Genomic DNA, 25655 nt, shown 5'->3' with positions numbered 1-25655 from the left:
GGAGAAAATTAAAGGCTTTTAAGTGTGCCTTATAGAGGCTTTGCAGCTGACGTCATCAAGCTACCCACATTAGCTTGGCGGCCATCATGGCGGTCAACTTTTCAGTGCCGGTCAACGACTCACACACGCTTTCTTGTTATATCTGCTGCTATTTGAGCTTAAAAATGCCGGATACCTGCTGTGCTGTTGGATGTAGCAATAGACGAGGCGATAAACCAAATCTTAGCTTCTATAGATTTCCGGCGAACATGAAAAAACGTGATAAATGGATCGCGGATATTCGTCGTGAACGATGGAAACCTACGATTTACACAAGGATATGCAATGAGGACTTCATATCAGGTATGTAAACAAACTATTCACCCCTGATTTGTTTCACAAAATGTGAAATAATACAATATGGGATGATACAAATATGATTGTTGAAAATGCTGGGTGCATTTTTAGAAAGGCAGCAAGAGCAGCAAGGCAGGGAATGGGATGATTTCTTCAGTTCACCCCCCCGTTTTTATTTTGTGTTTATTTTTTCATGATGCTTGAAAACGTTATCAATGTAAATATTGAATTATATTTATTGGTTAAGTTTTCAAGCCAATCAGATGTGGCATCATGCAAAAATAAACAAATAATAAAAATGGTAGCAACTTGAACAGACAGGTACAGTATCTGAATGATTTCACTCTATTCAGTTTTTTAATATGTCAAGTTATGAAATGCCATTACAAAACAAATCGACGAGGTAATTATAAATATCTGGATATGAGCGTTCAGGCAGGTCGGCTGTTGCAAAATGCTCGGGCGATTTTAGCATGCTTCTCGGTAAAAGGTACGGATCCGTTGTGCCAACAAGGTTCAACTTCTCTCTGTGACGATTCTTGGAGTCTTCATCCAAATGCCTAACTTCGTTGGATAGCAAATCAGCCATAATTCGGAAGAAATCGGTGAAAACGTAGCGCAGAAATCAGACAATCCATACAAACACGTAGGAACGAGCTGACTAGTTGACCGCCAAGATGGCGGCATAACACAAAATCACGTGATAAAACCACGTGACTGCAAAGCCTCTATAGTGCGGTATATTTGATTTGAGCAATTCTGTACCAATCTTTGGCGGGCCGGATAAAAACAAAAGCAAACGGACCGCATGTGGCCCACGGGCCGTAGTTTGCCCATGAACTTTACAGCGTAAAGTATGTCACCACATTTGTTGTTTTCTGTGTGGCAGGGTTCCTGCCTCCCTCAACATTATTTTCTGCATATAAAAGCAATAAATGCCATCCGGCCATCACAACTGTACCATTCAACTAGTTTTAAGTCGATGTTTCATCAGAAGAGTTATCAAAACACTTAAAACAGGTCCAAATCCTTGGCAGTGCTACTTTAAAGAACATCAATTCAAATGCTGGAGGCGCTTAACTGTAGCAACACAGACTACTGATGGGGCGACAAAGCAAGCACAAAGACCAAGGGTGTCAACTGGTTTTATTAGGGTAAGGGACAATCCACACAAGAGCACTGATGAAACACACGTAAGCACAAGGCATCTAGGCGAGTAAAATAAAAGTCTATGTTGATTTTACATTAAAATGTTTCTGTCAGCAAAAAAAGGTCAATTTCACCTTAAGAAAGTGAGATGCTAGATGAAAAGTATTAGAACAAACGCTGAATGCAATGCAAAAATATTTGCGTTCAAATAAGTCAGCATTTTTCCATGCTGAAAAACGTTAAAAATTTAATTGACTTCCTGATTGGAATCCTCTGATGTCACAGGATTTGAAGTGATGGCCATCCTCCTCCGCCTCTCCATCAAATCTGTAACAAAACAAAGCACGAGCAAGCTTAGCCTTCTGGCTAATACGTGACAGCCTAACATGAATTGACACCACGCAGCAGACAAAGGCTGTGTTCGAACTCGTAGTAGTTCATGCTAACTGTCTGCCAACTCAGAGCGTTGTTCACATGTGCCATTCGGTGATTTCGAGCAGGCCAAGAACAGGGACGCCCATACGTAGTATACGTCAGGCAGTACAAATGGAAAAGGGTTCAAGCACGAGCTGCCGATTGCTTTCGAATAGAGGCGCCCAAGTCACCTGTTTTAGATGCCCAAGTCTCCGGTTTCCTGTTTTAGATCCCCCCCCACACACACACAATTCAATCATTATTAGACTTTTACAAAACTTGCTGATGAGCCCATCATTTCAATTAGGTGTGTTAGATGAGGGATCCCTCACAAACAAGCTGGATAGAGGCTCCTAGGGGCCAGACGAGACAGCACCCCTGTTTTAGAAGATTGGCTGCTTTGGAAAACGAACAAGGTTCTGGTTTATCCCCGTGCTGCCCCTTCTCGACCGAACGAGGACATCAGATGGAGGTTTGACCCGATAATCGGGTCCAAAACGGATTGTGCTACCACGCAATCTTAGGACAAGTGTGCCGGGAAAGCCATCTCCTTTCTAAACACGTCAACGCGGTGGAGCCGATCAAAGCTGTGCTCTGACTGGCCAAGGAGGAAGCACCGCAGGACTAGAACAAAATGAGTCCTACCCGTTTTCGTTGCAGAAATGTGTGTTTTCCAAAGCCAATTTCCTGAGGATTGGCCACTTTAGGCTCAACACAAGCTCCCTAGGGAAACACTCGGCAAACATGAGGAGGACTTGCTTTCGAGATGGCTGCTGGGATAGAATCACAATGTGCATGGTGCTCTTCTGCGGTGAATAAAATCAGGGAGCAATGCAACCAAAATCGTTCAATGCCCCATTTTCACGCGTGGACTCATGTCGCCAGATTAAAAGAAAATAAACTCAAGTAAATGTAGCTCTGGAAGATTTAAAAAAATCCTTGTGTGCGCAGCGGGCCTTCTCTCCGCAATCTCAAGAGCTCCAGGCAGAGCCCAACCTTGACTCTGCACACATTTTTTTTGCTACCTGTGAGAGCGCCAAATTGGAAAGGATTGGCCACCAAGGGCACTGAAATACCAAAGTGACACCGGCTGGCGAGTGGCAGCGCTTTTGATAGAGCTCAATGCTGTGCTGGCGGCCGGCCGCTTACCTGAACCGGGGGGGGCGCTTGGTGAAGCCATTTCTCCCCGGAGGATGTGTCGCAGACGAAGGGGAAGGTCACGCCTTCCTGTGGGGAGTAAACACATGTCACACCGTTTGTTGGCCCACACGCTTGGCGGCAGCCATTTTGGCTACCTGGCACTTCTTTCTCAGGAGCCATTTGTCATCTTGCTGAGCTGCCGCCCACTTTTCCGGAAGCATCCATGACTGCGCATCAAAAGGCCTCTGGAGCAAGGATGTAGAGAGATTGCCGCAGGACGGTGACGACGGAGGGTTGGATGGGTGCAGCCACGCCTCCAGGATGGCCTGAACCTGTGGAGACCACACGAGTAATCGACGCAATCATCGTTTGCGACAGCCCTAGATGATTGCACAATATGGCAAAAGGGTTCTTGCCACTCAAGTTTTACGCTTCCGATCGATTCCAAGGAAAGGGACAACTTAGCAGGCGGCTTCAAATGACACGTTAGTAATTTTTTGGTTCTATGCTTAAGGCAAAGTGATGAGGGAGTTCAAAGGTTACATTGGCGCAAAGGCAGTAAACGAGAAAAATAGGCAAGTGAACAGCCGACGGAAAACAAAAGGGCCCAGTAGCGTACCGTCAAAAGTCACCAAATAGCTAATAGGAAAGCAGTAATTCACGTTGTGAAGGGGTGTCAAGCCGCCACCTTGCACTTCTTTCAATTCTATTGGCAAGGTCGCGGCCTTTCCGGCGGTTTGCTGAAGACGGAGGATAAACCACGCTGGCACTGTGGCAAATAGTTTACCCCCAGCACAAGAAACTGTCAGCAGCTGAAACTAGCTGCGGACTGCTTGGATCTGTACCTTCTCTTCTTGCCGTCTGTGCTGCAGAGGCGGCGGAAAATTCTTGTCAGCAGATACAGGGACGCCGTTCTTGTCTTGAGCGCCGCATCGCAGCAGCCAAGCATTGAGGGCTTCTTTGCCGCAGTTCTCGTCACAAACGCACTCGGAATAACTGGAGCACGGCTCGTTGGCGCGACACATCTGCGCCAGCGGTGCCAGCTGATGAAGCCATTCCTCGAGGCTGGGCGTGGCGGCGGAGGACTCAGCGGTGGCCGGCGGAGTCTTGAGGCACTTGAGCTGGCCCAGGTTTTCGATCTCCAGCGCTTGAATACTCTGGCGGCAGCAGGAGGAACAGCCAGAGCCCGCCAGCCAGTCTTCCCAGGGACGGCGTTCGGAAAACGGCTTCAAGAGCAACCTCTGACGCTCCCCGTTCGACTCGGCAGCGGCGGCGCAATGGGCCGTCAACCATCGGCTCAGGTTGTCGCCCCTCGAGTCAGCGGCGGCAGTTTCAATCAGCAAATAACAAAATGCGTATTACAGGTAATATTTTATTTCACAACACTTTGCCTTGTTCCTTTCTTCTCTGCTGTTCACTTCAAACACGCTCCATACGAACACAATGCTCTCGTAACAGACGCTTGCTCGATCACCTGCTCGTTTGCTGTCACAATGTACCCTACACAAATCCGAAACATTTCTTCACTATCGAGTTTGCTACCGCATGCGCAGTGATACTGACCGGCAGAATAACATCCGGTTGTTCCCAAAGATGATCTTTTTTCCGAAATAATTTTACGTTTACGGACTTAAGAGTCAAAATTTGGGTGCGTATTATACATGGGTACAGGCCTTTTTCCAGCATCAACATGCCATTTTTAGGGTGCGTATTATGCACGGGGGCGCATTATGCATGGAAAGACACGGTACTCAACATGTTACGACTGGTTTACCACCACTATCTACGTAAAACATAACGTCCTCTGATTGGTTCATCGGGTCCAAATATTACGCCTGTATATTACGGAAGCCACACAAAACAAATGTACAGATTTTACACAAGGCGTACCCTATTAAAATTGGCACGTTCGTTTTTGGAGAAAATTAAAGGCTTTTAAGTGTGCCTTATAGTGCGGTATATTTGATTTGAGCAATTCTGTACCAATCTTTGGCGGGCCGGATAAAAACAAAAGCAAACGGACCGCATGTGGCCCACGGGCCGTAGTTTGCCCATGAACTTTACAGCGTAAAGTATGTCACCACATTTGTTGTTTTCTGTGTGGCAGGGTTCCTGCCTCCCTCAACATTATTTTCTGCATATAAAAGCAATAAATGCCATCCGGCCATCACAACTGTACCATTCAACTAGTTTTAAGTCGATGTTTCATCAGAAGAGTTATCAAAACACTTAAAACAGGTCCAAATCCTTGGCAGTGCTACTTTAAATAACATCAATTCAAATGCTGGAGGCGCTTAACTGTAGCAACACAGACTACTGATGGGGCGACAAAGCAAGCACAAAGACCAAGGGTGTCAACTGGTTTTATTAGGGTAAGGGACAATCCACACAAGAGCACTGATGAAACACACGTAAGCACAAGGCATCTAGGCGAGTAAAATAAAAGTCTATGTTGATTTTACATTAAAATGTTTCTGTCAGCAAAAAAAGGTCAATTTCACCTTAAGAAAGTGAGATGCTAGATGAAAAGTATTAGAACAAACGCTGAATGCAATGCAAAAATATTTGCGTTCAAATAAGTCAGCATTTTTCCATGCTGAAAAACGTTAAAAATTTAATTGACTTCCTGATTGGAATCCTCTGATGTCACAGGATTTGAAGTGATGGCCATCCTCCTCCGCCTCTCCATCAAATCTGTAACAAAACAAAGCACGAGCAAGCTTAGCCTTCTGGCTAATACGTGACAGCCTAACATGAATTGACACCACGCAGCAGACAAAGGCTGTGTTCGAACTCGTAGTAGTTCATGCTAACTGTCTGCCAACTCAGAGCGTTGTTCACATGTGCCATTCGGTGATTTCGAGCAGGCCAAGAACAGGGACGCCCATACGTAGTATACGTCAGGCAGTACAAATGGAAAAGGGTTCAAGCACGAGCTGCCGATTGCTTTCGAATAGAGGCGCCCAAGTCACCTGTTTTAGATGCCCAAGTCTCCGGTTTCCTGTTTTAGATCCCCCCCCCACACACACACAATTCAATCATTATTAGACTTTTACAAAACTTGCTGATGAGCCCATCATTTCAATTAGGTGTGTTAGATGAGGGATCCCTCACAAACAAGCTGGATAGAGGCTCCTAGGGGCCAGACGAGACAGCACCCCTGTTTTAGAAGATTGGGTGCTTTGGAAAACGAACAAGGTTCTGGTTTATCCCCGTGCTGCCCCTTCTCGACCGAACGAGGACATCAGATGGAGGTTTGACCCGATAATCGGGTCCAAAACGGATTGTGCTACCACGCAATCTTAGGACAAGTGTGCCGGGAAAGCCATCTCCTTTCTAAACACGTCAACGCGGTGGAGCCGATCAAAGCTGTGCTCTGACTGGCCAAGGAGGAAGCACCGCAGGACTAGAACAAAATGAGTCCTACCCGTTTTCGTTGCAGAAATGTGTGTTTTCCAAAGCCAATTTCCTGAGGATTGGCCACTTTAGGCTCAACACAAGCTCCCTAGGGAAACACTCGGCAAACATGAGGAGGACTTGCTTTCGAGATGGCTGCTGGGATAGAATCACAATGTGCATGGTGCTCTTCTGCGGTGAATAAAATCAGGGAGCAATGCAACCAAAATCGTTCAATGCCCCATTTTCACGCGTGGACTCATGTCGCCAGATTAAAAGAAAATAAACTCAAGTAAATGTAGCTCTGGAAGATTTAAAAAAATCCTTGTGTGCGCAGCGGGCCTTCTCTCCGCAATCTCAAGAGCTCCAGGCAGAGCCCAACCTTGACTCTGCACACATTTTTTTTGCTACCTGTGAGAGCGCCAAATTGGAAAGGATTGGCCACCAAGGGCACTGAAATACCAAAGTGACACCGGCTGGCGAGTGGCAGCGCTTTTGATAGAGCTCAATGCTGTGCTGGCGGCCGGCCGCTTACCTGAACCGGGGGGGGCGCTTGGTGAAGCCATTTCTCCCCGGAGGATGTGTCGCAGACGAAGGGGAAGGTCACGCCTTCCTGTGGGGAGTAAACACATGTCACACCGTTTGTTGGCCCACACGCTTGGCGGCAGCCATTTTGGCTACCTGGCACTTCTTTCTCAGGAGCCATTTGTCATCTTGCTGAGCTGCCGCCCACTTTTCCGGAAGCATCCATGACTGCGCATCAAAAGGCCTCTGGAGCAAGGATGTAGAGAGATTGCCGCAGGACGGTGACGACGGAGGGTTGGATGGGTGCAGCCACGCCTCCAGGATGGCCTGAACCTGTGGAGACCACACGAGTAATCGACGCAATCATCGTTTGCGACAGCCCTAGATGATTGCACAATATGGCAAAAGGGTTCTTGCCACTCAAGTTTTACGCTTCCGATCGATTCCAAGGAAAGGGACAACTTAGCAGGCGGCTTCAAATGACACGTTAGTAATTTTTTGGTTCTATGCTTAAGGCAAAGTGATGAGGGAGTTCAAAGGTTACATTGGCGCAAAGGCAGTAAACGAGAAAAATAGGCAAGTGAACAGCCGACGGAAAACAAAAGGGCCCAGTAGCGTACCGTCAAAAGTCACCAAATAGCTAATAGGAAAGCAGTAATTCACGTTGTGAAGGGGTGTCAAGCCGCCACCTTGCACTTCTTTCAATTCTATTGGCAAGGTCGCGGCCTTTCCGGCGGTTTGCTGAAGACGGAGGATAAACCACGCTGGCACTGTGGCAAATAGTTTACCCCCAGCACAAGAAACTGTCAGCAGCTGAAACTAGCTGCGGACTGCTTGGATCTGTACCTTCTCTTCTTGCCGTCTGTGCTGCAGAGGCGGCGGAAAATTCTTGTCAGCAGATACAGGGACGCCGTTCTTGTCTTGAGCGCCGCATCGCAGCAGCCAAGCATTGAGGGCTTCTTTGCCGCAGTTCTCGTCACAAACGCACTCGGAATAACTGGAGCACGGCTCGTTGGCGCGACACATCTGCGCCAGCGGTGCCAGCTGATGAAGCCATTCCTCGAGGCTGGGCGTGGCGGCGGAGGACTCAGCGGTGGCCGGCGGAGTCTTGAGGCACTTGAGCTGGCCCAGGTTTTCGATCTCCAGCGCTTGAATACTCTGGCGGCAGCAGGAGGAACAGCCAGAGCCCGCCAGCCAGTCTTCCCAGGGACGGCGTTCGGAAAACGGCTTCAAGAGCAACCTCTGACGCTCCCCGTTCGACTCAGCAGCGGCGGCGCAATGGGCCGTCAACCATCGGCTCAGGTTGTCGCCCCTCGAGTCAGCGGCGGCGCTGCCGCTGCTGAGGTCGCGCTGCTGGCCGGCAGCCTTCCGGTCCTGGAGCAGCCATGCCTCCAGGTCTCGCAGCTGACCCCAGGCCTTGAGGAAATCCACCGATGCCGGGGCAGGACAGGAAGCCTGGACGACGACAGGACGTTTAGAGGCACACACGCGACAAAGCTTTGGAAAAAAACATCACAGCCGGCCCTACTTTGTCTTTGTCTTCGAGTCCGTGTCTGGGAGAAGGACCGCCTTCCGGCAGCCGGTACCCCACGGCCCCGCCCTGCAACACCTGCGCAAGGGCACAAGCGCGAAATGTCCTCAAGGTGTGTCCTGATGAGAAAGTCCTGCCTCGTAAGGACGTACTGAGCTCATTCACATTGGCGGCCTTCCGCCACAAATAGGCATCAAATTTGTGCTGCTCAATTCAAGCACAAAGTTGAAATGTTTGTGACCGGCAAGAGCCGAGCAATGCCACGGGGGCTTCGTCGCAATGCCGTTTGCTAGTGGGATTTTGACGACTGGTATTTGGGCGGACATGCTTCACACAGCCTCAAGTCATCGGATCAAGAGAAAGGCAACAGTGGCACGGCTCAATTCATGCGGTGGTAAAGACCTGGGCGCTGATGCTGCCAAAGGAGGTGATGGCATCCCTCAGGGAGCGAGAGTCGGCCGTGAAGGTCATCTCGGGGGTCTCCTCTGGCATCAGACTCAGGCAAGACAACCTGGCGAGACAAAGGTTCCAGTCCTAAATGTGATGGACGACTCTCAGGGTTTCCATCTGTGACTTTACTTGTCCATGCAGCTGGTCAGCTGGTTGCTGAGGTCAGCGCCGCTGCCGTTGGCGCTCCGCAGCTGCTGGGAGATGGCGTCTAATTGCCCGTGCATCTGAAACACATTAACATCCCCAAGTGATATGAGACCAGGTGTGTGTGTGTGTGTGTGTGTGGGTGGGGGAGGGGTATCGTGAGTGCGTGAGTTTTGTGATGTAGTTTGCACTGGTGCACCCTATCAATTTCAAGTTTTTTTTTTTTTTTTTTTAAACAAAGGTGGGCGTGAGCCGCATCGACGGGAAGTGCTCAGCAGTAGCTTGTTACGATCCATCAGCAGCGAGTGCTTTCTTGCATTCTCTTCCCGTCCAACTGTTCTGGCTGCTGCTTGTCACACAGACTGGCGTGCGTGCGTGCTTGCGCCCGCGTCAAGGACAAACACGTGTCGTGAGGCTGCTGGGGGCAGACTGGCCCGTTGACAGCGAAGCCATCAAGCTTGAGCAGTTATTGGGTGGGAAACGGTTGGCCAGCGCAGACCTAGGCCCACAGCACCTGAGCCAGGTAGACTCTGCACTCACCACCAGTTTGGGGAAATCTACGACGACATCGAGTACATTTGCCACTAAGAAAACAAACAATCCACCTTTGTTTCTGGAGGACACAAGCGAGGGATTTTGCCAGGGCGCCAGTCGCGCCGATGTTTGTCTGAGAGGGAGGAGCGGAGGGCACTGACCCGGTGGAGTTGATGCAACTGCTGCTGGAGCGTTTCGGCCTTAACGTGTTCCAGCAGCTCGATCTGGCCCAGGAGCCACAGCTCCCTGCAGCGTAGCGCCTCCTGCTGGCGACTCACGCAGCTCTGCAGCTGCCAGCGCACCTGCCGGACACACACGGCTAGTCAAATCGTGGGAGCCACTGTCGCGTCGCTCGGCTCATTGGACCGCCGGCATTTGTCGTCGTGCTGGTCCTTTCTCTTTGGAGCCACAGAACTTCGCAGTAAATACTTTTCCACAGAGCTTAAGAGATAGACAACAAAAGGGAAATTCTTTGTGCTCCAATCGCTGTCAAAAACAGCTTCAAGAAGAATGGTTAACATTCTTTTTGGCTTTTTGTCTATTCAAATCAGATTTTGGTTAAGGAGGGTTTGCGACAGTCATATGAAAGGTGACCTCTAACCTCTCTGCTGTTATCCCTCAACTGCTGCTCGGTCTTCAGCACGGCTTCGATGGCCTTCTCCAGCTGATCCTGAGCCAGTTGGCACTGCTTGATCTTGCTGCCTGCTGCGGGCATCCTGGACAGCAAGGCGGAAAACATCTGAGAAACAGCGCTCACTTAGACCGGCCACTCCAAATCGGCCCTACGCAAAATTTGCCATCTACCGCTTCAACACCGAAGCCAACACAGCTGGACACGCACGCACACACACTGGACTTTACAGACCAAGGGGGTAACTGAAACAAAATTTTCTGCATTGTCACTTTGAAATAATATCCTGTTTTGGGGGTGGGATTTGGAATAGAAACAGATTCATCGGTTAGCTACCAAAAAATAATTGATAGGAGTAACCGAGAAACGCAATCATTCTTGAGCAGCTCTAAAATGGAAATCAACGCAGCTAATCCATGTGATTAGTAGCAGCCCACTTGCCTACCCTGACTCGTGAACGATCAGTCTCAGAGTGAGTATCATAAAACTGATTGCAGCATCCCCAGCAAAAATGTCCATGATTGTTCTTTCAAGTACAATCAAATGTTTGCAAATACCTTGTTGTGACCAAACACGAATGACAAGGATGAGAACGGCAAATGTGAAAAACCACTGAAGACCCCTGGAAACTCCTGGATTTGGGCAGTATAGCAACCCCAAAATCATTAAATGTGAAAAAACACAGAAAAGTAGCGGAAGTAAAAACGTACCTTTGTGTTTTTTTGTTTCGATGTGCTCCTTAATGTTCCTAGCGCCGCGTGACAAAGAATGCAGAAAACCTTCCCCGGGATAGCTAATTTACGGATATGTTCTGGCAGGCAGGTGGTTAAGGACTGTGTTCCGAGTTGTAAGATGACGCTGCTCTCGAGCCATGCCCATCTGAAGCAGTTATTGATCCCGTTCGACTTGTCTATTTCCCTGGCACGATCCTCGTCTTTTTTCTCTAAAACGTTCGCCATGCTGGCGAAAACTTTTGCTGATTAGGCAAATGAGTAGGCAAATGATGTGACGAAAGTAGCGCCAAAATGCTGCCGAAAATAAGGCGAATGTTGTCGCAATACTGCTGCCAGCCGCTAACCCCCCCACCCATATAAAAACAATATTCTCAACGGATCTGCACGATTCACGAAAATTATACTTCCGACGGAAAAAAACATGGAAATCATCAACAAGGTCTCATGGGCAACAACAGAAATTGGGGAGGGGGGGCTTTCAGGGACTTCAATTCCGAGTGTTTGGACGCATCTCAACCTTGTCAGCTCATTTCGTCTTGTCCAGACCTAGTGGCAAGAAGCCATTTGGAGCGTTTCTGTCGAGTTGCCCTATTCAAGGGCATTAAGAACGAGAAGAGTGTGAGGCCGAAAGGGCGAGGGGCATTCCTTATCAGCCGTAAACATACAGCTGATATCAGCCTTCGCTCAAAACGCCTTCTCAACTTTCGCCTTCGTGTTTACAAACATGACTGTCAACGTTAAGTCAACGTTATTGATTGCCATTTTTCCGCCTTTCTTTATTTACACGTACGTCCTTCCACCTTGACCAAAAACATCACGTTAATTCTAGTCCTGCGTACTTCGCCGATGAACCATTGACTGTAACCTGTCTCAGTCGTGCAAGAGCGTTCGACTTAAGTGATAAACGAACAGCCATTTCGTGTCCATGCACAATTACGAAGCCCTCTTTCTGCGGGTAACACGACGGCATGTATCGAAGACCATATCTACATCGACAACCATATTGATGCGATGATCCTTCGCCGCCGCCATGAAAGTGTGCAGGCCTGCACGTCCACACGGCCTTGTCTTGACGTCACCAGCCAGACGGATGCCTTCGCCTCGACAGACAACATACGTGTCCCGCCGAGACAAGAACGGAGCAAGCGTCCACTAAAGAAGAGAGATTCCACGAACGATGCCCCGTTCTGCCACTCAAGTACGAGGGCACGAGTGGAAGGGCGAGGATCACACAATTTCGGAAGGAAGTGGCATTTGCGATCTTCTCGTCAGTAATTCTTGACGGAAAGTCGAACTCACCCGACGCTTTTGTTGTGGGCACTGGACGTCAAAATGCCAAATGATTCAAACTGCTTTGACCACTCTTTACAGAGACGACTTTACTCTCTACTGAGTCACCAGCACGAAGGGGGCGGGGCTAATGCGTAACGTGCATTGCTGCCCCCTACTGTCTTGGAGTGTGGGTCATGTTCGGTGGGGCGGTATCCCAGATGGTAGACGTAAACAAATGATGACTTGTTAGTCTGCACAAAGAAATAACTTCCATCCATCTGTCCATTTTCTATACCGCTTGTCCCCACGGGGGTCGCGGGCGTGCTGGAGTCTATCCTATCCATCATCGGGCTGTAGGCGGGGGACACCCTGAACTGGTTGCTAGCCAATCACAGGGCACACAGAGACGAACAACCATCCGCTCTTGCACTCACACTTAGGGGCAATTTGGAGTGCTCAATCGGCCTACCAAACATGTTTTTGGGATGTGAGAGAAAACCCACGCCACGGGTTGGGGGAGAACATGCAAACTCCACACAGGGAGGGCCGGAGGTGGAATCAAACCCGCACCCTCCGAACTGTGAGGCGGGCGTGCTAACCAGTGCGTCACCGAGCCGCCCCATACTTCCATATCAACATATTTAGAGATGATTTTACTTGGATAAATATGTAAGATTTTGAAGTGAATTTCTTTACACTTATTTGAAATACATAACTTAAAGGAGGACAACTACACATCACTCCAATTTACATATTCAAATTGTGAATTCAAAAAGATTTTTCTCTAAGAATGATTTTATTCTCATGGTTCGAACACTGAAGAATTGTTCCAGAGCTCACCGAGAAAATGGACCTCGCGGTAGATGTTGTTAACAGGCTGGGGAAAAGAGAAGACAGCCGCACAAGGCAAGCTGTTATCCTGTTTGCACAGAGATGTGAGAGATGAGGTGTGGCAGAGAACTAAAGATTCTAGGATTTGCAAATCGGAAGGCATACATATGCTTTGCAGAGATGTTACTGAAAGAAGGCTTGGAGGAGCGAAAACGACAGTGGCCGCTGGTGGAGCAAGCAAGAGGAGCTGGGAAACGGGCCTACTTTTGAGGCCCCTACGCTTACATAGAAGGACGTCATGTCGGAGAAGATGAACAGCAGTCGGGATAGAATATGAATCTTTAATGGTGGAGGATGGGCCTACGTTCGAGGCCCCTACGTTTACATAGAAGGTCGTCGTGTTGGAGAAGGTGGACAGCAGTCGGGATAAAATATAAAACTTTAATGGTGGAGGACATTAGTGCACTTTAAGAGCTAAGGTTGAGAGTTATTTTTCTTCCAGGTAGAAGTAAATTTCTAACGGTTTAGTTTGTGTGTGTTTTTTTATCATTCATGTTTAATGTTAGGACTATTTTTGGTTCGTTGAATGTTCGGGGTTTAAGAGAGCTGCTTAAAAGGAAAGCTATAGTTCTGTTTTTTAAAGGGCAAAAATCTTTTTTTGCAAGAGACTCACTCTACAGAGGCAGATGTTTCGTTCTGGTCCAATCAATGGGGAGGCAAACTCCTGCTCAGCCATGGCTCGTCAAGATCTGCAGGAGCGGCCGTTTGTTTCAACAACTTTCGTGGTGGAGTCATCACACATCGGACTGACAAGGCAGGACGCTGGTTGGCAATTGTGGCAGAGATTGATGGTATATTTTTTATTTTGTTGAATGTATATGGATACAGCAATGACTCTGAAAATAAGGAAATGATGAACAGTTTATCAAAGGTGATTGGTGAACTTAAAAGTCATTATCCAACTGAGAAAGTCATATGCGGAGGAGACTGGAACATCACCCAGGACGAGTGGCTAGATAGGTGGCCCAAGAGAACTGGGAAACCCCAATATAATTCGATAATTAATAAGTTTATGATGAATAAGAATCTTAGGGATATATTGAGAGAAAAGAACTTGGGAATAAAATAATTTTCATGGTTTAAACCGAATGGAAGCTGTAAATCCAGAATTGATTACTGGTTGGGCACTGACGATATAACGTCGCAAACCACAAAGGTTTCAATGTCTAAAGGACCTTTATCAGATCACTGTCTTATTATGTTAACTTTAGAACCTGCCATCAAGAAAATGTTTCAGAGAGGCTATTGGAAATTTAATGCCAAATTGTTAGAAAATGAGAAGTACTGTAACAAGATAAAAAATGTGATTGCGGAAATAGAACATGATAACACAATTATTGGTACTATTAATAAATGGGAATTTCTAAAATTCAGGATTAGAGAAACGAGTATACAATTCGGTAAGATTTTAACACTTAAAAACAAAGAGGAAGAGAAATTACTACTGCAAGAGTTACATTTTGTTTGTAGCAAGATTAATTTAACTTCGGAAGATAAAAGTAGAATTATGGCAGTACAAAGTAAGTTGGACCGTTTCTATCTGAATAAGGCACAGGGAGCTTTTGTGAGATCGAGAGCAAAATGGATCGAATCCGGTGAAAAAATTCCGCCTATTTTTTCAATTTGGAAAGAAGCCAGCAACAAAGAAACTCTATCACTGGTCTTCTGGTGGATGGTAAGGAATGCAAGGATTCCAAGATGATAGAAAAATAAGTTTACACGTTCTGTTCTGAATCATACACATCTAAATTTTCAAAAGAGGATTGTATAATACATTTTCACAACAATCATCGTCTAATCCCACAAATTACTTCTTCATACAAAGAGGTCTGTGATTCAGAACTTAAAATTGAGGAGCTGGATGCGAGTCTCGGGAAAATGTCGATAAACAAAACTCCAGGATCGGATGGGCTCACGGTAAATTTTTACAAACACTTTTGGGATAACTTGAGGAAATTATTATTTGAAGCTTTACAGGATTGTATTGATAGAAAACAATTAATAACAACGATGAAGCAAGGAGTAATTACTTTGATACTGTCAAGTGGCATGGTGGTACGAGATGGTGTAAAATTAGGTATTGAATTTGGCCCAGGCACATTGGCTATCCCAAAACATGTCATAGTTCAAAATTTCACCAGGAGATGGTGTTAAAGCTTGACATAGGGGTGACCTGATGGAAATGAACAAATCTAATAAATTAAATTGTTAGCAATTGGGAGGACACGACCTGTTCAAACACGTAGCAACGCACAATTTTGGAATATGAGTTTGCTATGCCATAATTTTAAGATGTAACAGCTTGAGCAATATCAATATATGTGTTTAAGTTGGAGGAACCCATTATTGTGTTAAGTACTATTATGTGTTGAGATTGATCTTTATTAGACAAGATATATGTGATTCATGTTGCAATGTTTTGTCCAACCTGTATTTAATATTGGGGTTCCATCCATACCTGAATGTATTAAGTTGAGAGGAGACATTAAGGGCTAATACTAAAAGAAAGAACGAGCAAAACAGGAAACATCTGCATCCGGTGATTGCTGCTTGAAGCAAGGTTGCCAAGACAACCAGGGGTGCACCTACATATTACGATGAGGTAATGCCAGAAGCCTATAAATATGTTGCCCGGACACAGAGCGGGCGCGCTTCTTCCTGGTCAGGGCGAGGGCCGTGACGCTGCCCGGAGTAAAAGAACGAAGATGGATTTTTCATTCTTTTTGAGATTGAACCAAAATCTACTAAGATGAATTTCCTGAGTCTTCGAATTGGACTTTGTCAAATTTTAAGCTTATAGGAAGGCAGAGGAGACAGCCGCTCCGGGCAGAAAGGGGAAGACGCCAATTTTACTTTTTTGGCTAGGCTCCTCACGGCCAGACCTTTCCTCTTTTTTAAACAGAATTCGGATTTTGGAACAAAGGAGAGCCGATCACTCGACTTGTTCAACCAAATAGGATTTTAGACCTTTAGTCTCCTCTTTTGTTCTGTGTGGGTGAGTCTTGTTTTTTGTTTTTTTCGACTTGTAATTCTTTTTCTTGCTTAATCATTAAATCTCTTCTTAAGCCTTAATTCGGTATCGATTATTTCGTATTAACTATGTTGAGCATGGTTTTATATGCGGTAATTACAACTTTAAAATGTCTTTATTTCCCTATCATAGTCATTCTTTAAATCCGTTCAAGTCTTTTTAAAGTGAAGACAGCTTTAATCCTTAACATCAGGAATTGTCAGATCTGGTTCGAAGTAGTTATCTTGAGCTCAGCTAGGGCGAGGGCGCTCTAGTAAATTAACGAATCCTTGAGGTCTTAACAAAGACATCTAAAAATATCCGTAACGTAATACCAGCATCAAACAACCGAAGGGAGCCATCATTATGGCGCGGTCATTTCGACGACTCGCCTCGAATTGAGTTACTCGGCTCGCGCGTCGGATGACTTGAGAGGGGTTGGCGTCATATAGAAATTAGATTGATTCTGGTAGAATTAGTTTAACTCGGGTGGTCAGCTACGGACGAGTCCCTTCGCCCCGGCTTATTGAACCCGTTACTGGGGAGCCGGAGGCACTTTAATAAAAAGTGCGCGTTTGACAATACCCAAGCCTGGAAAAGATAAGAGACTGTTTCTGGCGCAATTGCAAACAGACTCAAAGAGGGAATAACCGAAATCATTAGTGAGACACAGTCAGGCTTTATAAAAGGAAGAGTTATTCATAACAACATTAGGCTTGTATTGGATTTGACAGACTACAGTAATCTAGTGGAAGATGACGGCTTTATACTCTTTCTAGATTTTTACAAGGCCTTTGACTCTGTTGAACATGCTTTTATTTTAGAAACACTTGATTATTTTGGATTTGGGGAACTTTTTTTTTTTTTTTTAAAGTCCCAATGATCGTCACACACACATCTGGGTGTGGTGAAGATGACGGCTTTATACTCTTTCTAGATTTTTACAAGGCCTTTGACTCTGTTGAACATGCTTTTATTTTTGAAACACTTGATTATTTTGGATTTGGGGAACTTTTTTTTGTTTTTTTAAAGTCCCAATGATCGTCACACACACATCTGGGTGTGGTGAAATTTGTCCTCTGCATTTAACCCATCACCGTGTGATTTTGATCCATCCCCTGGGGGAGAGGGGAGCAGTGAGCAGCAGCGGTGCCGCGCTCGGGAATCATTTGGTGATCTAACCCCCCAATTCCAACCCTTAATGCTGAGTGCCAAGCAGGGAGGCAATGGGTCCCATTTTTATAGTCTTTGGTATGACCCGGCCGGGGTTTGAACCCACAACCTTCCAGTCTCAGGGAGAACACTCTACCACTAGGCCACTGAGCTGTTATTTATTTTAAAGATATTATTAGTATGCTCTACTTTGACATAAATAGTTGTGTGTCCTTAGGCCAGGGAACGTGTAAGAGATTTAGTATAGGATGAGGAATCAGACAAGGATGTGGAAGCTCCCCTGTATTATTTATAATGGTGGCAGAGATTTTGTCCATTTTGGTTAAAAATTCCACAATTGAAGGTCTGCATTTGAACAATGAACAAATTATAGTATGTCAGTTGGCTGCTGAAACAACTATATTTCTTGAGGATGAGCTCCAAATTCCAATAACATTGCAAGTGATTAGTACTTTTTCAAAAGCTTTTGGACTCCAGTTAATTGAAATGTGAAATGTTACCACTAAAGGACCAATCTATCAGCTCATTACATGAGATACAGGTTAAAAGAGAGGTCAAATATCTAGGTGTCTTAGTCACGATAGACAAAATTGTTTCGGAAAAGAATAACATAAAGGATAATATCGATAAGTGTAAGGCACAGGTGTCAAACTCAAGGCCCGGGGGCCAAATACGGCCCACCACATCATTTTATGTGGCCCGCGAAGACAAATTGTGCATCAAATTCGTGTGTCGTTACTAGAATTGCAAATTGTCTTCACTTTTAATATCTTTTTTTTTTAATATTTGACCAGTTTTTACTCGTCTGATTTGAAAACGAGTTATTTGTCAGTTTGTTTTGTAGCTTTTACTGTTTATAATATGAGGTGCTCATACATTTATTTGGGTTGACAGTCATAATGGCCCTCCGAAAGAAGCTATGACTACAATGCGGCACGTGAAAAAAACGAGTTTGACACCCCTGGTGTAAGGCATCCCTGAATCGGTGGCTACAAAGGGATCTGTCATTATTTGGTAGAATTATGTTAATCACAACAGACAGTTTATCCGGGTTAATATATCCATCTTACTCCCTTGCCATCTCTCCTCAATTAACAAAAAATATTAATAGGCTAAATTTTGATTTTATTTGGAGAAATAAATATTACATATCAAAACAGGACTTAACAAGACCCTCTGAGAAAGGGGGAGGTAATGCAATAGATTTTGAGTTTATGAATGGTTTGTTAAAAACTAATCGGTTGAAACAATTCCTTAAAAATCCACAATCAATATGGTTTCTCACAATTTGGTCTTTGAAAAAACAGGTGGAATCAGATTCCTTTTGAAATGTGACTATGATCCAGAAATGCTTCCTTTACAATTATCAGACTTTCATCAACAAGTTCTTTTTTTTTGGAGACTTATTTTCAAACACCTCACAACACACCAATTTGGAACAGGTATAGTTTGATTCATAGAATATCTGTTTTTATTTCTGAATGGTTCTCTAGAGGAGTATGGGCTATATCTGACTTCATGGATGAGGAGGGAGGAATCTTGCATCATGCTGGCTTTTGATAGATTTAAGATTTCTTGTTCTCAAAAAAAGTACAAACAAATGGTGAAAACATTCCCATTTGTCAGGCTAGGAACAAGGAGAGGACTCGGATGCAGAGTGACCAAAAAATAGGAATTTATTTTGACAGGCTCGAGCCGGCAAAAATCAAAAATACCTTGAAGAGGGAAATCAAGGCGGCAAATATAACTAAATAATTCTCGGAGCAAAGCGAGAATAAAAGAGTTCTTCACAAAAATAGACAAGGTATTCGAAAGTATCAAGACGAGACAAGATGCACTGGCACAAGACAAGGGGAAGACACTGACTAAATACACACAGAAGGGTAAGGGCACAGGTGCACACAATTAGGAGCAGGGAAGACAATCAGACTGACGCACAGAGGAAGGGCCCACGATCTGAAACGAGAGGAGAGTTGCTTATCAAAATAAAACAGGAAGTGACAATACAACAAAAAAGACAAGACAACAACAACAACCCACGAATCATAACGGCATGACATAACCTGGAGCATCAGGATGATCAGCATAAAAATCAGTAATCAGATCATTGTCCAAAATAAAACTCGTAGGCACCCATTATCGCTCCTCCGGTCCATAACCCTCCCCACAAGAAATTGCCAGCCTCGACTTCTCCTGCGCATCGCCAATAGTTTCTTTACAGTGTAAGCCTGCCCCCCCTCTACTGTACGCAGAGCCGGAGGCAGTTCGGGGTCTGGCACCATTCTACTGTCCTTGGCCGGTTTGATCTTTCCGACATGAAAGGTGGGATGCACGGAAAGGGTTAGACTGGTGCCGGTCGTCTCCTGCGGTCTGCCATCCTCTTGACCCTGTCCCCTTGGCGGATCAAAGTGGCTCGCGCCGCAGACCAAATGCGATGACAGCGGGAGCGGACAACTTTTGCTCAGTTTCAGGGAAGACCGGGGGCTGGTAACCAAACACGCACAGGAAGGGAGACATCCCGGTAGCAGTAGTAGGCAGGGAATTGTGGGCGTACTCCACCCATGTAAGATTCTTACTCCATGATGAGTGGTTCTGGGCCACCAGGCAACGGAGACCGGTTTCCAGCTGTTGGTTTATGCGCTCCATCTGGCCATTAGCCTCCGGGTGATAACCCGATGTGAGACTCACGGTAGCCCCAATAAGTTTGCAAAACTCTTTCCAAAATCTAGATATGAATTGGGGACCTCTGTCCGAGACGATATCACGTGGGAATCCATGAATTCTAAAAATCGGATTCATCATGACCTCCGCTGTTTGCTTGGCCGAAGGTAATTTAGGCAGGGCTATGAAATGAGCCATTTTGGAAAATCTATCTACTACGGTTAAAATAGTCATTTTTCCCTTAGACATAGGTAGCCCTGTAACAAAGTCAATAAAGATCTCGTCCCACGGTTGAGATGTAATGGGGAGGGGATGCAGCAGACCCACACGGGCTCCGTGCGGGTTCTTGTTTCTGGCACAGACGGAGCAGGCTTCAATGTATTCTCGGACATCCGGCTCCATGGATGGCCACCAGAACCGCTGCCGAATCACATACATGGTCCTTCGTACGCCTGGATGACAGGCGAGCAGAGATGTGTGTGCCCAATGAACAACCTGGGGGGGCGCAGTGCTGGGGGAACAAATAGTCTTTTTCCTGGACACCCCCTAGGTGGCGGATTGTCATCATTGGCTTGCTTCACCAGGTCTTCTATTGACCAGGTAACTGCTCCAACCACACAATGAGGTGGAAGAATGGGTTCTGGTTCCGTGGCCACAGGATCCGGACTGAACATGCGTGAAAGTGCGTCTGGTTTGGTGTTTTTGGCCCCTGGTCTGTAAGACAAAGAGAAATTGAATCGATTAAAAAACAGGGACCAACGAGCCTGGCGAGAATTCAGTCTTTTAGTTTTCTTAATATACTGTAGATTCTTGTGATCAGTCCAAACCACGAAAGGTTGCTGTGCTCCCTCCAGCCAGTGTCTCCATTCATCCAGGGACAATTTGACAGCCAACAACTCCCGATCCCCCACATTGTAGTTCTGCTCTGAGGATGTCAGCCGTCGGGACAGGAATGCGCACGGATGGAGCTTGTTGTCGGTCTGGGCCCTTTGCGACAGGATGGCCCAGATTCCCCGGTTGGATGCGTCAACCTCCACCACAGACTGGTGGGATGGGTTTGAGGATTGGAGCGGAGGTGAAGCGCCTCTTCAGCTCCTGGAATGCTGCCTCCGCCGTCCAACAGAATGGAACCTTAGGGGATGTTAGAGCATGTAATGGAGCCGCTGTGGCGCTGAAGCCTCTGATGAACCGCCTATAAAAGTTAGCAAAGCCGAGGAATTGCTGCACCTTTTTGCGGCTATCACGTGTAGGGCAGTTAGTCACCGCACTTACTTTTGCCGGGTCCATCTGCACTTTACCAGGGGCTATGATAAAGCCTAGGAAAGATACAGTATTGGCATGGAACTCGCTCTTTTCGGCCTTGACATAAAGTTGGTGATAGAGGAGGCGTTGCAATACCAACTTAACATGAGTCTTATACGTCTCTAAATCTGGTGAATAGAAGAGAATGTCGTCCAAATATACATACACAAAACGATCCAAAAAATCTCCTAGTAAGTCATTAATCATAGCCTGGAATATAGCGGGTGCATTGGTGAGGCCAAATGGCATCACTAAATATTCAAAGTGTCCTCTGAGAGTATTAAATCCCGTTTTCCGTTCATCCCCCTCCCGGATGCGCACTAGGTGGTATGCGTTGCGCAAATCTAGCTTGGTAAACACCTGAGCTTGTTGCAGTTGGTCAAGAACGGTTGTCATGAGAGGAAGGGGGTATCTGTTCTTAATCGTGATTTGATGCAGGGGCGTAGGGTACCGTCTTTCTTGTCCACGAAAAAGAATCCTGCCCCTGCAAGGGACGATGATGGTCTAATTAGACCTGCTTTAAAAGACGCATCAATATAGTCATTCAGGGCCTGTTTTTCGGGTGCCGAAAGAGAATAAAGCCGCCCCTTGGGTATGGTGGAGCTAAGAGCTCAATAGCGCAATCATATGGAGGATGGGGCGGTAGAGAGGTGGCCTTACTGAATACATCTGCGAGTTGGTGATAACAATCTGGCACTCCGGTCAGGCTTGGGGTTACTGGGTCTATGGCGGAGGAAGCATAAACATGGTCAGGTTCACCTTTAGAGGCCATCGGGAGGTTAGAATTGAGACATGAAATTTTGCAAGGTATTCTCCATCCCTTTATCTCTCCGGTTTTCCAGTCCATGGTTGGGTTGTGCCGTTTTAGCCATGGGTATCCGAGGATAAGGGGGTTCATAGGGGAATTTACTACATACAAATTTAATTTCTCATGATGGTTGTCAAAAAACAGGGTGATGGGCTCAGTTATGTGAGTGATATCAAAAAGAGCTTCTCCATTGAGCGCCTTAGTTTTCACGGTAGTGTTTAACACAGTGGTTCCCAAACTTTTGCAGGCTGGCGCCCCCTTTGGCTCCCCAGTGAATTCCTAGCGCCCCCCCCCCCCCAAGGCACATATGGAAACAAACACCTCTTTCTTGATATTTGGTTTGCTGCAATTTGAAAAGAGAAAGGTTAAACACAAATGTGTATTTCACAAATAAAACCCAATTTAGTATTTAGTAAACCAATTTATTTTTTAGCAGTTTTAACTGTAGCTTTGCGGGCTCGACTGGGGAAACATGTCACGTGACCGGGACGAGTGTCTTGACCTGAATTAATTGATCGTCGATAAAAAAAAAATTTCTGTGCGGCTTGGCGGCCCGGTACCAAGTGACCCACGGACCGGTACCGGTCCGCGGCCCGGTGGTTGGGGACCACTGCCCTAACCAGCTCAACACAACACGGCGCGTTCTGGCGAGTCCCCAATTTCATGTTGACTTGAACTCAAGATGATGTTGACCGCCAGAATGCGGTTTTTATTACAAGATAAAATTCTGAACATTACAAGCTTGAAATTACAAACCTGAGCTTTTGCTTTTGTAGTCTATGCTGTCGGATCTGACTGGGCCAGAGCGGCGTGTTGTGTACAAATCGACTGCCGCCCCCCTACCGCCCCTTTCTTCCTCACCGCCCCCCCAGATCTTTCCACCGCCCCCAGGGGGGCGGTACCGCCCACTTTGGGAACCACTGGTTTAACAGTTCAGACTTGACCCCCAATCTTCGAGCAAATGACCAGTCAATCAAACTCTCATCGGCCCCAGAGTCTATTAGCACCCCAATTTCAGGGTCTTTTCCTAGGTGAGTAATAGTGCCAATGGGTAGGTCCCGAACCTTCTGATTAGTGGCAGAAAAACTACTCACCATCAGGTCTTTCTTCACCGGGCAAGAGGGGAGGATATGTCCTTGCGCACCACAATAAAAACATCTACCCTCCTGGCGTCGGCGCTGTCTTTCCTTCTCGGTTAACCGGGCTCTGCCCAACTGCATGGGTTCGATCCTGGGGGATGGTTGAGTCTGGTTCAGCGTGACGTGGTGCGTGACGTGGTGCGTGACGTGGTGCGTGACGTGGTGCGTGACGTGGTGCGTGACGTGGTGCGCCCCGAGGAGCGAAGATACGGCCACTGATGTGTGAGAGAGCGCAGGTGCGTTCCTGGATGCGCGCTGCCTCTTCCATTCCTGTAGGCGATTATCCGTGCGAATGGCTAGGGTGATGAGAGTGTCGAGGTCGGTGGGGAAGTCGATGGGGATGAGTTGATCTTGGATGGGCCCCGAAAGGCTCCTGAGAAAGATATCATACAAGGCCGTGGGCTTCCACCCGCTTTCCACGGCCAGAGTGAGGAAGCGGATCGCATAGTCCCCAACAGACTCACGACCCTGGGTCAGCCGGCATAGCTCCCGAGCCTTCACCCGGTCTGAGGAGATTGGATCGAACACCATACGCAGGGCCTCGATGAAGGCGTGGAGGGAATGACGTGTCAGAATCCCTAGCCCATTCGGCGGTCGCCCATGCCCGGGCCTGTTAGGTAGGAAATCATAAAGATCATAAAGGCCACCCGGGAGCGATCCGTGGGAAATTCACCTCGAGAACGCTCAAAATGCATTTCGCACTCAGTAATGAAAGACCTACTGAGCTCGGTTTCCCCGGAGTAGCGTTCAGGAGGAGCCAGTCTGGAGACTACGGCAATCGGAGCGATGGCAGAACGGGCCGCAGGGGAGGCAGCTGGTGGACTGGGTGCCTCCGCTGATCCCGCGGTCAAACGCGAGAAAACCTCCTGCATCTGTTTGCTCAGCAGGCCCACCTGAGTAGCCCCCACCCCTCTGAAATCTTCCTTACTCTTCGCGAGCCCTTGGACTCCAAGACCCAGAGCCTCCACTTGCTCCTGGTGTTGGGCGAGCCGCGATGCCTGGGAGCGTAACGCAGCGGTCAGCTGCTCCGACTCTGCCGAGTCCATGTCCGGCCAGTGCGTACTGTCAGGCTAGGAACAAGGAGAGGACTCGGATGCAGAGTGACCAAAAAATAGGAATTAATTTTGACAGGTTAGAGCCGGCAAAAACCAAAAATACCTTGAAGAGGGAAATCAAGGCGGCAAAAATAACTAAATAATTCTCGGAGCAAAGCGAGAATAAAAGAGTTCTTCACAAAAATAGACAAGGTATTCGAAAGTATCTTTCAGTTAACGTGATAGCTGGTCCACCTGACGAGACAAGACGCACTGGCACAAGACTAGGGGAAGACGCTGACTAAATACACACAGAAGCGTAAGGGCACAGGTGCACACAATTAGGAGCAGGGAAGACAATCAGACGCACAGAGGAAGGGCCCACGATCTGAAACGAGAGGAGAGTTGCTTATCAAAATAAAACAGGAAGTGACAATACAACAAAAAATACAAGACAACAACAACCCACGAATCATAACGGCATGACACCATTATCCCTGATTAACATGGTTAAAAAAGATAAAATGTACTCAAAGATAACTCCATGTTTGAGGCTGCTACATGTTAATGGGATTGATTTTTGTGACGATAATTGAAACAACAAGTTTATCAGAGGCTGTTTTTTTTTTGGAAAACTGGTTTTCTGGTACTTTGAAATGTGGTTATATTTTGAAAGACTTCAGCTCAGGAAATATAAAAGTGATTAGATGCAAGTATTTGAAATTTCCGGTCCCACCAAAAACAAACGAACTCCAATTTAAAATTATCAATAATATTTACCCAACCAAGAAACTTTTGAAGACGAAATTTAAAATGGATGTAGGGAACTTTGTTTTTTTGTGAAATTGGAGATTTAGACCTTTTTTTTTTTTTGGTGTGAGTTTGTACAAAGGTTTTGGCTTGACTTTCAGTAATGGGCTTGTTCAAAAGGGTTACTCTTTGTTTCTCTTACTATCTCTGATGTGAAATATGGCTTTTTTCATAATGGTAAATCTGATTTTTTATTAACAGTATTATTTTGTTGGCCAAACAATACATCCACAAATGTCGCTTCTTTAAAACAAGACCAAACTTTCTGCATTGGAAGAATATCTGAAATCCTATTTCAATTCGTTAAAGCTTATTAACGCCAAGAATGCTGTAAAACGGACCTCTGCTCTGGCTGTATATTCTTTGTATATAAGATGTCTAAAATGTGTTTTTATTTTATTTACATTTTAGTTTTTTTAGGTGTGTGCTTTGGTTTGTTTGTTTTGTGTTTATAGGTATTGGGGATGTCTTTTTTTTTTTTGTCGGCAAAAAAAAAGTATTTTCACGCCGCCATCTTGGAAGCCCTCCGGAAGACGCCACATCCTCTACCATGCGTGACGTCATGGTAACG

The 25655-nt window shown here is 46.3% G+C and overlaps 1 protein-coding gene across 3 annotated transcripts; it reads right to left on the bottom strand.

The window, feature by feature from the left end:
* Positions 1-1463: 1463 nt before the first annotated feature.
* ncoa4 (nuclear receptor coactivator 4) lies at positions 1464-12410 on the bottom strand. Of its 3 annotated transcripts, XM_037272153.1 has the most exons (11): positions 12284-12410; positions 10221-10335; positions 9781-9921; positions 9071-9165; positions 8894-9002; positions 8489-8569; positions 8293-8415; positions 3885-4367; positions 3195-3371; positions 3049-3126; positions 1464-1812 (listed from the first exon to the last, which is right to left on the bottom strand). In XM_037272153.1, exons 2-11 carry the CDS (start codon positions 10332-10334, stop codon positions 1807-1809), a joined length of 1407 nt encoding a protein of 468 aa, XP_037128048.1. In that variant the 5' UTR covers position 10335; positions 12284-12410; the 3' UTR covers positions 1464-1806. The 3 variants fall into 3 exon arrangements, with proteins under 3 accessions (XP_037128048.1, XP_037128047.1, XP_037128049.1); XM_037272152.1 differs by lacking the exons at positions 1464-1812; positions 3049-3126; positions 3195-3371; positions 3885-4367 and adding exons at positions 5385-5733; positions 6971-7048; positions 7117-7293 and having other exon boundaries at positions 7807-8415; XM_037272154.1 differs by lacking the exons at positions 1464-1812; positions 3049-3126; positions 3195-3371; positions 3885-4367 and adding exons at positions 5385-5733; positions 6971-7048; positions 7117-7293 and having other exon boundaries at positions 7807-8415; positions 8495-8569.
* Positions 12411-25655: the final 13245 nt, after the last annotated feature.

Source organism: Syngnathus acus, chromosome 15 (genome assembly GCF_901709675.1).
Source record: "Syngnathus acus chromosome 15, fSynAcu1.2, whole genome shotgun sequence".
In the NCBI taxonomy this organism is placed as follows: Eukaryota; Metazoa; Chordata; class Actinopteri; order Syngnathiformes; family Syngnathidae; genus Syngnathus; species Syngnathus acus.
Note: the sequence above shows the minus strand (reverse complement) of the source record. Positions and strands in the feature narration are given on the sequence as shown.